The 13,243-nt window shown below is 40.4% G+C and overlaps 1 protein-coding gene across 2 annotated transcripts in view; it reads right to left on the reverse strand.

The window, feature by feature from the left end:
* The window catches only part of LOC124711730 (SH3 domain-containing protein Dlish), a 76,858-nt gene that overhangs the window by 45,817 nt on the left and 17,798 nt on the right, over positions 1 to 13,243 (reverse strand). For both annotated transcript variants that reach the window (XR_007005508.1, XM_047241939.1), the window contains exon 2: positions 7,776 to 7,966. Coding sequence is in view for 1 of the 2 variants with exons in the window: in XM_047241939.1 (XP_047097895.1) it covers positions 7,776 to 7,966 (191 nt within the window). In the remaining variant the exon portion in view is untranslated. The remainder of the gene's footprint in view (positions 1 to 7,775; positions 7,967 to 13,243) is intronic.

Here is a 13,243-nt window from a genome sequence, read left to right on the forward strand (position 1 = left end):
GGAAGAAGATTGTTGGTAAGCCTCCATAGGAACTAGAAACTAATTTTAGGTTCATGGTCTTTTCAAGATAGCTAAGTAAGAAGAAATAGTGTATTGGTTGATTCTGCTACAATCATAAGCTCTCAGTCAACAATAAGCCAAACTGTGATGCACAACAATCCTCTGTAAGGTCTGCCACAGGAGCTGGATGAGCATCTCTGTGAAGCTTTCACATTCACTATGTGAAGCTGTGACTAAATGCACTGCCCTTCTTTGGATCTTCCCCTGTCCTCTATCAATCCTATGTGGTACAAGACCCAGACTGATGAGCAACATTGAAGTACTGGTCGAATGAGGGTTTTGTAAGCTACCTCCTTGGGTCAACTACACTTACCGAGATTTCTTCCAATGAATCTTCTGACATCTCCCTTACCTTTGATTAGTTGTTTGTGATCATTGCACTTAAAAAGTGCTCCAAACGTATACTCACAAATATTTTATCCGCTACAACATTTACATATATCGTTAATAGTAATGATACTGTAACGTCTGCAGATTTATCTCTGTTATGAACAATACGCTGTATCTTTTACTATAAACTCTTCAATCCATTCATGAAGCTAGTCTGATATTCCCCACACCTGCATTTTGTTCATTAACATTCTTGCAAAATGGTACTGAGCACCACCTGCAACTGAAGAAAAACAGAACACTTAGATGCCAGTATCTACTGCCCTCTGAGTGAACATAGTGAGCTGCATTCCACATGATCATTATTTGCTAAAGATCCCATGAGTAGGCTGTATAACCAAAGACAAGGTCCTTTACTGTGCTGAAAAAATGTTTTTATCATAACTACTATCAGACACAAGAAAGTTATCACATTTGGTTTCAATTTTTTTAAGCTATAAGCAACTCATTGTAAAAGGAAAATGTGGACCTGGTCAGAGAAGGGTTTTATGGCTGCAGAATCTTGAAGAGGGGAGCGGCCCAAAATTCCCAGTATTGGCACATTGATTGGATTAGCCCAGAATAGAGAACAATACTCCATTATGGTTTTCAACATTCTGTAAGCAGATAGAACATAAAGAAGAAGACTGTATGTACCATTTAAATGTAAAATCTATGAGATCAGTTTGAGATAATTACTGTATCAACTACACAAACGATGAGTAAACCTGCAAAAGGGGGAAGTTGCCGAGAACAGGAAACTACTGGAGGCAAGGAGGTTGAATACTGTAAATAACAAGAATGAACATGCAGGATCGATAATCTGACTACAAAACTACTCAATGACAAAAACATTAATAATGAAAGGGAATTATCACATATTGGTGACACTGTCTGTATGAAGTATGTGTGAGAAGGAAATAAGCAGGACGTGTGCAAAACCAAAAGGGTTCCCTTTAATATCTCAACAACATGTGTAGGATCATCCAGTTACTACTAGAAGGAAAAAAAGGGGGGAGTGGGAGGGGGGGGGGGGGAAGAGAGAAAGAAAGAAAGAAAGAAAGAGAGAGAGAGAGAGACATTATCAAAATTAAGTCTATCAATATTCTGTCAAGAATTGGAAGAAATTCAGTATATAATGAAGGACTGAAGGGGAAGGAAGAGAGATGAAGGAAAAGGACTGGCAAGGTCTGGCAAAGGGGAAGAGTTCAGGAAAGTCAATCAAAACCTTCGGTCAGGTATACTTCGGACACAAAATGGGAAGGAACGACTGACTGTTGGGACCTGTACCACATGAGATTTGAAAACCTGAAAGGTGGAAGATAGGGTACTGAACAAGAGAGCTTACAGATGAAACAGCTTGTATGAATTAATAATAATGGAAAGTTAAGTGCATTGAAGGTGATAGAGGCAGGGAAAGAGAGAGAGAGAGAGAGAGAATCAGAAAATAAAAGATACTGAGACAGGAATAGTTGCTGAGAAGAAATGCTGAGACTGAAGAAATTAAAATAAATTAAGGCCAGGATGGTAGCAATAACAAGGAGAAGAATCCAGATGGCCCATGAGGTAAAACAGGCACCAAGGTCACGACTCATGTTTTAGAGAATGCTCTCCAACAGGATATTGTGTGTTGCCAGTACACCTCCTCTGTCTATGTCCATTCATCTGAACTGATAACTTGGTGATAGTCACACCAACGTAAAAGGCCAAACTGTGTTTGCATAACAGCTGGTAGACAACATACATCATTTCATATGTGGCTCTCCCTTTGACAGTACATGTTTTGCCAGTTACACGGCTGGTATGGGTGGTGATAGGAGGGCGTGTAGGACAAGTCTTACTGTGGATACAGTCAAAGAAGTAGGAGCCATAGGGTAGTGAAAAGGGTGCAGAAGCAGCATGGGCACTGACCAGGATACTGTGGAGGTGGGGTGGGCACAGAAAAGTTATCCTTGGTATGGTGGGCAACACACAATATCCTGCTGCAGAGCATGTTCTACAACATGACGGTCATGACCTCGGTGCCTGTTCCACCACAAGTGCCATCTCGATTCTCCCAGACACCAGTTTCTCAAAACTCTGCAGGAGTTCTTGCTATCCACCTAACTTTAATTTATGTTAATTTCCTTGGTTTCAGCATTTCTTCTCAGAATTATTCTTTCCTCCATATTGTCTCTCTTTTTCCCTGCCCCCACCTCTACCACATACAATGCACTTAGCATTCTGCTCTTATTAACTCTTATACAATGTTTTGTCAATAATTTCCATTGCATTTATCACCCTATCTTACATCTTTAACATCTTTAAGTACTCAGGATTTCAAGTCTCATTTGGTGCACTCCCCAACAATCAATCTTCACTTCTCATCCCATCTGGTAAGTCTCCCCTGATCCAAGGTTCAGGTTGACTTTCCCAGACTCTCTCCATTTCCAAAAACTTACCAGGCCATTTCCTCCATCCCTCTTCCTTCCCTTTCAACCCTTCTGCCACAAGAAGGAGCCACTGGCATCTCAAGCTTGCAAATTTCCTTAACCTTTACATGTTTGTGTCCAGCCACTGCTTGCTGAATAGATTTTTTTTTTTTTGTCTATCCAGCTACGTTATTTAGGTTGTAGGGCTAGTGAAGTGAACTGAATCTACAAGATGTGAGCTAAAGACAACAGGATTAACTTGAAATCTCGAGAAATGTGACACCAGCACAATATGATGAGCACAGGAATGATATTACACAAATGCAACTGCCTGCTATCACAGTCTGCCTGTAGTTTTGCTGCAGACTGCATACATATGAATGAATGGATGACTTCTTTTGCACACAATGCTCCTAATACAATACCAGAGAAACATACTGACACAATGTCCTCAACAAGACAGACAGTGATAAGCTATCTGAAAACAAATCACTCTTCTAATAAAACCACAGGCAAATGGGTCATACTAATATGTTGATTACCTAAAGTTATATCCAAATACACCATTTAGGTGCCCAAGGACAGCATCACTATGTAACACAAACCTGTTTGCCTTTTTTACAGCATGTGCACATTACAGGATAGAAATTCAACCCATCTAAAAATAGTCATTCATGTGAAACTTAGCCCACCATCTTCAGTACAACTGCAAATGAGAGTACACACTATCACTCACTTGGCCCTATCTACTATCTACCCCACTTAAATGGTTCAGCTCAATATCTTCAACTTCACTGCCTCTATAAGAAGGGCATAGTAGATATATCCACACCCAAGAAAATAAAATGCAACCTGTACCAGTCCACAACAGAGCAACTTTCTCAAAATTGTTTTATGTATCCAGAATCTCTCTCTGGAACAACCTGCCCAAGCAGCAATGAAAGGCCTTTTGAGTTTTAATAAACAGTTCGTAGCCCATTTTCTATCACAACACTACTATCATGTACATGTCTGTAGTGCATTCCATTCTGGCCATCCTCTCACCCCTCCTCATTTCCCACAGTCTAAATGAAACATTTCTCTTTCTAAAAATATGCAGTTACGGTACAGTCATATCAACTCTCCTGCTCTACCATTATTCCTCTTGCTCAAATGATAACACCACTTTTTCAAAAATACAATAGATATTAGTGTTATGATGAAGGTTTCCTATTACCAAATCTTCTCTAACTATTACCATTCACAGCATCAATTAGAATAAATTGAATAATTGCTGCTTTAATGTTCAAATAATGAAATCACAACAACTTACAGAAATTGAGAAGACTGAGAAAATAAAATACACCAATGTTAGCAATCCCTTCATCAACTGCCGACTTACTGATGAATAGAAACAAAGACAACATTTGGCAATGTACATCAAGAGAAAATTCACTCAGCAGTAATCTCTAAGGAAGGGAGGAATGACTGAAGGATGGACAGATTTAACGTCACAGAAACAGCATTGGGAATGTCACATTAGTTCATGTCAGACGAGGATGGAAATTAGTAGTGTCTTGTAGACAGAATCATCTGGTTATCTTAAATAATTTAGGGAAACAAAACTGAAAGCTACATTAGTATGGCTAAACAGGGATGTGAATCACATTGCTCCTGAATACAAAAAAGCTGCCATTTTCAGGTCAAGGAATTTAGCTGTCTACGTAGGTCTACTGCAGAAATTAATTACTATGAGAAAATGTAATATATTTAGGCCTACTTCTCAAAGAAATCAGTTATGCACTTTCACTAGTCTAGGAAAACAATGGAAGCTACTTCAGTGCATATCTTGATAAGAATCAAACAATACAAAATTTCTCTCAGAAAGGATTCCAAAACAAAACATGCATTTCTGTTACATTCACAATAGTCACCCTCTCTTTTTTAAGGCTTTCTGTGTGTACTGATTTACACTCCATCAAACAGATTGAATTAGGCACACAAGCTTGAAGCATTGCACACAATAACAAATACAAACTGTGAAAGGACACAACACAAGCAAACCGAAAAGAGTAATACAAACGAAATCAAACGCAAACACTCACTCAGTGCACAAAGATAGCTTAAAACAACTCACAAACCCAACGAGTGCAAAAGAAATCATCAGAAGGACAGAGAAAAAAAAAACACAAAGCAAGAAAGGCATGAGTGCATATCTGCACACTGATGTTAGTAATGAAGTAAGTCCTCTATGCAGGAAATGTAACTGAAAAAGCAGAAGTTCAATAAATGCATAAAACTGCCAGTGCATGGGAAAAAGAAATGCTGAAGGAAACAAAAATCAAGAAATTCAATAAAACAGGCAATTACCAGCTGACGTCCAATGACTGCCAATCCATCTAAATAGGCCAAATCTCCATATTTTCAAAATCGAGGACAGCAGATCATCCAACCAGACATACCTAAAAATCCTCAAATTCAGCAATTCACAACGTGACAACAGAATGAAAAAAAAGAGTAAAATTATCTATTAAGAGCATTTGTTAATTTTTTATTTGATTGGAGATATATATTCAACACCACACACACACACACACACACACACACACACACACACACACACACACACACACACACACACACACACCTAAGAATCTCTTATTTTAATCCATACCTGTTAGAAACAAACATACAGGTGTACACATAGAGCACCTACAGGTACATGTAATGTTGACTTCAATTTATTAGACAATTGTCAGGAAACTTAACAGAACACCTGAAAATCACTAGCTGCAAGCAAATTAATGAAATTTTATTTCTGAATTTGATGAAGTTAAAGTGTACACCCGTATTCCACCATATAAATATATAAAATATATATAGAAAAAAAATGCCCCAGGAGTAGTATGCATGAATTCCCTGAAAATATTTTTGTTGTAAATGATAAATAAGATCAGCATCAAATATGAAACAAGCATCACCTATTATAAATACAATTCACTCACACTATAAATTTGTGCATAAATACCATTACAAATTAAGCAATTAGCAATGCTACAAATTTTTGTATTTTTTGAAAACAAATGATGTATTTTAGCCACCATTATACATTAAAGGAGGAATCAAGGATGTATAGGATGATGATCTTTATTCTTTTTCTGTTATTGTTGGAATCACAAACGATAGTGGCCGAGTTTTAACTTGTTCTGTGCCAATGAGGCAATGTGCGGGAGTACCACTGGGCTGCGCCCATCTGACTTAAGAATGCACTTAAGAGTCCAGAAAATGTGGACTGGAAGCGTTTGCATGTGTGTGTAATCTAAATGTTTGTATTTGGTGTTTGTGTGTGTCATTACTCGCTAAAGCGGCGCAAAAGTGTTAATTTTGGGCGTTTATGAGAAGCTCCAGGTGATTCTTAGGTTTTTTTTATTTTATTGATTTATCTTTAATTAGAGTGTAAATAGATGGCTGATTCAGTAAGTCTCGGATATGTGTGTCTGGAATATCTGCCAGCACCTGAGAGAATCCAGAAAGTTTTGCTCTTGAAGGCTTAGGGGGGTGGTGCCTGGCACCATATACCATAATTTCAAGCCATACAGGATGACCATAAGTATGGCATCTGTCTATTTCAAGGTCCAGGTATGTGACTGAGTCACGCCACAACACGTCTCATCCATCTATAGTATGTTACCATTTGAGAAGCTTAACTTTAGTTGTAAAATAAGTAGCCTGGCACTTGGTAGAGTTTATTTTCACCTCTCAAACACTAAACCATTGTGCGGTTTTGCCTAACTAGTCCTGTAATTTATGGTAAATAAAGAAAAGGTTGGTGCTGCTCTTGTAGATGACAGTGTCATCAGCATATAGGATTACTTCACCACTGACTTGCTTGGCTATGTTGTTGAGGTAGATGGTGTATAGGACTTCACCTAAGACTGAACCTTGTGGAATTCCTGCCACAATCGCAGGTAATGCTCTGTTACCTATGAAAGACTGACATCTAACAAACAGATCAATGGTCCACATTGAATGTTCTAGGCACCGTAATTTATGAGTTTGTACGTAAGGCTGTCATGACAGATGTTGTCCGACGCTTTCTCGATATCTACATTGCAAATTTCCTGACAGCCAATGAGTGTTCAGTGGTTTTCTGGGTGTTCTGCTGCGAATGTTGCAGTAAACACTAGCATTAAATGTGATCACAGTGAGTTATTTACTGAAGTTTTACTCTTTTTTTGTGATTTATCATGGCTAATGACGAGAGTAAACGATGAATCCTACACAAGCAAGTGAGAGACGTAATTTGCCGACTACATGTTTTCACCAAGCGCAAAGCGCATGTATGCATGTACCAAAACTTTCGCTTGGAACAGCAAACAATGCAATCCCAGTCCATGTTTTGAGCTGGGCGAACTGCCATCATTTGTGGATCGAACTGTGTATCTCATGTCATGAGGTAATTAATAACGGGATACTTTTGTAGATCTACTACAAATGAATTAACAAATTATTTACTGTTTCACATCAGGATTCCAGCTAGTATTCACTTGAAATAACTAAGAACTATCAAAAACACAAACAGCCAAATTGAAATTCTAAAAACAGTGCTCTCAATTGTTTAACAAGTGTATTCTTACTCCATCATCTTTCTCTGTTGTTTAACATACTATATTTGGACTAAGTGCAAACTGGTCATTATTTTAAAATATTTTTAATTCTTTGTTCTTGATCTGGATATATTTTCCACTTGTATTAACATCCTTGGTAACAGCATTGTTTTGTCGCTTATTTATTCCTATACAACAGTGGTTTGCTGCTCCACACTTGTGCAATGTGTGTAGCTACGAACCTGTCACCTGAAGGTTACAATTATGATGTGGGTCTTGGTCTGCTAAAAATAGTTAAAACAAAGGGCAAGATTTTTAGGAAAGGTAAAGTATAGATTCACAAACAGACCTGTCCTCTCTTCACTTCTAACTCATCATCGACACAGGGTGTGAAGTCGTGAAGCACAACCATCTTGCTATCTGGAGCCAGGCCATTCTCCTTTTCGATTCCAACTCGAACCAAAGTCTCGATCGAGGCACTTCCTGTGATGCGGCCCATTCCGGGAGTACGAACCAAGTCCTTGTCCGCATCTCCTGATGCTGCTCAGGTGACAGAGAAATTTTCTTCCATGAAAACTTTCTATGATACAGGATCAAAAAATAGAAAAGTGTATAAAAGCACATTGATACAGGTATTAGTCCCTCTAAATGGTAGTAATGTTTGGAACAGTAGCTAATTCAAAAACCTGTTTCTTTGGATGGTAATCAGAAAAAGAGCTAATGATGAGTGCAAATGTGTGTGTCATTCATGAGTACAGTAGAACAATTGTTCTTTGGTGCAGTATGTTGAGAATGAAATCTTGCCTCTCAACCTTTCCAATTACTCTTTCCTTTCTTTATTTAGCACCTAAACAACATATCCCACCCCAGAAGCAATTGCTCACTGCTTCCTCTCCTTCTACTTGAGTGATTGGGCAGCAGCTTCTGTTACCGATGAGCATTAACCTTTTCTATTTTACTCACATTATGTATACTAAACTAGCCAGTAAACCATTTTCCCTCAAACGTATATCATGTGTAAGCGATACATCCAATATCTGCTTGGAAGTAGCAATGAGCATTCCATGAATCGCATTCCTGCCATAGAAATGCGAGCCTTCCTAAGAATTGTTAAATCAACAACTGAATAATTGTGAAACTGAAGTGTGAGGGCCTTTTGAGTTGGATAATTAACTTGTTTGCAGAAACATGAATACATCAGACTAATATGAATTGTTCATGTATTTAAAGTACAATAAATATATCACATGTTCAGCTGCAAATTATTTGGAAAGTTTATTCTTAAAATATGGTGTAAATAAGATAACAGTTTTTGGGTTTAAAGGAGATATTACAGCTTTGGCGACAAAGTCCAGAAGATCAATAAAGGAAGTACATGGTCAAACAACTCTCATACAAATGTAACAACCACCATACAATTCAAGAAACAGTTAAACTGCAGGATCATGCAAAACACCATAACACAGTGCTGTGTGCGCCTCAAATAGGATGGTTAATATCTCACTTTATTGATGTTAAAAGACCTATTTCATACAGTGGGAAGATATTCTATACTCGTAGCCCTTTGCCAGTTACTGTGATTTTGGTTTTAAATATGCTGCATCATGTAATCAGCCAACGGCCTTGCCTCAGTGGTAACACTGGTTCCCATTAGATCACTGAAGTTATGCAGTCAGGCTGGGCTAGTACTTGAATGGCGACCACCCAATCTCCCGAGCGCTGTTAGCTAGCGGGCTGCACACAGCTCTTATGGGGAGCTACTTGATTGGGAAGTGGCAGCCCCTGTTGGGAAGTGGCAGCCCCTGTTTCATAAACCGACATACAGCCAGGAGAGTGGTGTGCTGACCACATGCCCCTCCATATCCGCACCCAGTGATGACTGCGGGCTGAGGGTGACACGGCGGCCAGTCAGTACTGCTGGGCCTTCATGGTCTGTTAAACAATGTTTTGAGTTTTGTTATAGCCATTTTTATGGGTTTGTGAACACTAGTGTATTTCCTGATCTTATCTTTAAGGAATCATGATCTAGTTATCGTAGAGAATAACCCCATGCACTAAATCATAGCTTTGTTAAAACAAAACAGTGTTTTATGTAGGTAATTGTGGTTTACAGAGTGGAAATGTTGAAAAAAGTTGGTATACAGGGCGACCCAGGAGGAATGGTTAATATGCGCAGGGATACAACAAGAATGACCATTTGAAGCAAACAAATCTTGTGAACATCGGCTCTAAAATGTATACCATAAGAGCTACAAGCACTACATCATCTTCGCTACTGCGAAACACATCTTTTCTACTGAACAAGTGCTCGTAGCCCATATGGTATGCACTTTAGAGTCAAGGTTTACAAGACACTTTTTGCTTCGAATGATTGTTGCTGTCATATCCCTGAATATTGATCCTTCCTCCTGGAACACACTGTAAGTATGTGAATGCATTCAGACTTTCTGAGTCATGACATTTTAATTAGGTTAGCCAGTCTCTGTCACAAATCTTCCTAGCATTTCTAAACCTCTGGCCTAAACAATTTGGCCAGAGTTCTATGTTGTTGCATTTGCCTTCATACAAATCTGATACTGAACCACAACAGTCTACATCTACAGCAAGGCCACCAACATTCTCCCTGCTACAGGCCACCGCTTGATGGGAATAGAGTCAAACCAATGCCTGCCTAATCAATGAGACACTGGACACCTGCCAGCACCAGACACTTGTTTAAACTGGGCAGTACGCAACCACTCGGTCAGCAGTGCAACAATCAACATAAGGCTGCCACATATCACACAGCGATGCCAAGATTTGCTCACCATACAAGGCCTTGGCACTATTGGGACAGAAGCTATTACCATCCACGTGACCCTGCTTCTTGTCACTCGTGGGCCGCTAGATGAATACTCTGGGCTGAGAGATCAATGCCTGGCAACACCCTTGGAATGCAGAGGCAATGGGACGACACTGGGCCATGCCATTGAGGGCAAGCAACAGTAATTAGCTTGTTGCAGTACTGAAGAATTTATGTTGTGTGTGTTGCTGCGGCCACCTTTATCTCCTAGGTACAACCATAGCACTTGCCAACTTTTGGAATCCACAATTCCCCACATCCTGACAATCAGAAGAACGGTTCTCTCTTCCCCCTGCAGCACTTACTGCGCTCCTGACCGACACTACATTGCTCCAAGAAGGGAAGAGTGCAATAGTGCGTGCCAATGACGGGCTCGATGCTGAAGTCTGAATGCTTGCAATCACAAGCTCAGAACTTACACTGTGCCAGCAGCTCCATCCATCCCTTGCTGGAGTAATAACCAGCATTTGAAGACTTCTGACTGCACCTGACAGGCCACGTAATGACCTATGTCACAACAAGACTTGCCTAAGCATGTATAAAGCTGCCCTTCTAGCCAGTCTCAGAAGATTGATCACCTGAGCAGTGCTACTGGGCCTAGCTCTGTGCCATGAGCAACTGCACTGTTAGAAGACTACAATGGCCACCATGTGTCCGTGTCCGCAGCAAAGTCGCACTTGGTGTCAAAGGCATTGCCACCCAGTGAGCACTTTCTCACGTAAGCAGCTTGCATCCTAGCTGTGTGTGAAGCACTGCTGGCCAGCTGCCAAGAACATAATGCCAAGTGGAAACAAGGCCATGCCAAACCGTGTTGGAGACAAGAGTGCACCAACATGACTATTCAAGTTTAGTAGATTAATAAATAAATGTTTATGTTGACTATATGTTTGTCTGCAGCTTCCCACAACGTCACTCCTTCTACCAAACCATCAAAAGAACCCATGCCTAGGTGAAAGAGCCATCGCCATCCTGATCACTAGAAGAACCGCTCTTCCCCTCCACTCTGTAGCAGTCTGCATCTCAGCCCACCACATTTTTGTGCCCAATAGTGAACACACATGCAACCACCCATACATCCACAGTGGTGGGATTGGCAAAGGTGCTACTATCACAGACAAAGAAATTAAGCAGCATGGGTTTATTGTAACTGCTTGTGACATCTTTATTTCAATTTTCCTGGATTTGTGTCTGTCCCCTTTTCCCTTTCTGAGTAGAATTAGTTAGGAATGTAGGCGGATGTATTCTGGTGGCGTATAGGCAACTGTAAGTAGGTCATGTAAGAGGTGGACGAGTGTACACACAGTTTATTGTTGTCATGTTTCAGGAAGCAGGAAATCATGAAGGATATAACCGAGATGTTCAGACACCAGACTTGGAGGAAAATATGATTTACACTGTGGAAGGCGACTGCAGTGTCAGTACCAGGCAGTCGACACATCAGCACAGGGTAAACCAGATGACCGTGTGGAATGTTCTCCATGACAACTGTTACTATCCTTATCACTTACAGCATGTGCAGGGCTTACTAGCAACAAACTTTCCACATAAGGAGCAGTTTTGTCATTGGTTTCTTCACCAGGCAACCAAGATTTCTGTCATCCATCCTATTGACAAATGCACGAAATGGTATCTTCACTGTTCGTAACAGTCATCTGTGGGATAGATGCAGAACCCCCATGTTATAGTGACAGCGAATCACCAGCATCGGCACAGCCATAATGTGTGGGCCGGGATAACTGGCAACCGCATTTTGGGATCAGTCTTTCTTCCCCATCACCTAACAGGCCAGAACTCTCAGCATTTCTCTTGGATGACTGCCTCCCCTGCTGGAAGAAGTGTGATTGATAATTCAAAGGTTTATGTGGCTGCTACATGATGGTGCAGCAGCCCGCTTCGCCTTTATTGTCCAGCCGCATCTCAATCACATCTTCTCTGGTCAACGGATTGGATGAGGGAGTCAAGCTCGTTCACCGTATCTCAATCCATGCGATTTATGGTTATGGGGACATTTCAAAAGTATTGTGTATGCAGAGCACATTCCAGATGTGGAGACACTGGAGAAATGTATTCATGCTGCCTTTGACACTGTTTGGGTGCAGCCTTGCCGATGTGATCTTGTGAGACAGGACATGCTACAGAGTATACACAGATGTGTTGAGGCACATGGAAATCATTTTCAGCACATACTGTAACTGTGGCCACATGGTACAGTGCATATTAGACCACAGTCTCTGTAACAACGTATGATATAACAAATGGTCTCTAGCATGGAAAGTTCATTAGCCCTTGAAAGTCTCTTTGGGTTTGCTGCCAGATCCTAAAATCAACTCGATTCAATATTTTGATGAACCAACTGTTCACTATTTTCAGGAGAAAGCTGCTTCTGCTGCTGAGTCCCACTGAGAACTGCGGGACTCATTAGTAGAAACAGCGTTCTCCTGAAAATTGTGAACAGCTGGATCGCTGAAATATAGAAACGAGTTGATTTTAGGATCCAGCAGCAAACCCAAAGAGACTTTCAAGACTTATTACACTGGGAAAGCCTATGAAGTCACTTCACTTCATTAGCTCTTTTTTGTTCCATATTCTTTCATCAGTCAAGTCCTAGAGATTGTACACGGTGGAAAAAATCACCCCGTATTCTGCAACATGATATTTTGCTAATTGTGATAACAAAGTTAAAGAGGTTAAGTGATGCTTTTAAAGGTTATAGGACAGCACCTAAGATAGAGGGCATATAGTTTCATAATGTTTTAAGACTCCCAGATCCCCAAACTCCTATCCGCATGAGAGAGTATAACGCTGTTGCCAAATAGGGAAGTGAACGCCGTGAACTGTAAGTGTTTTATGGACTAGCTTTGTCTACAGACCCAGTGGGTCCACATTGAAGATTTTGCAGGAAGCAGTGAGCAGACTCTTAAAACTGGACCTAAGCATGAACTGGACAAGACCAACCAGTGGAGTCAAGTGTAGTA

Source organism: Schistocerca piceifrons, chromosome 8 (genome assembly GCF_021461385.2).
Source record: "Schistocerca piceifrons isolate TAMUIC-IGC-003096 chromosome 8, iqSchPice1.1, whole genome shotgun sequence".
NCBI lineage: Eukaryota > Metazoa > Arthropoda > Insecta > Orthoptera > Acrididae > Schistocerca > Schistocerca piceifrons.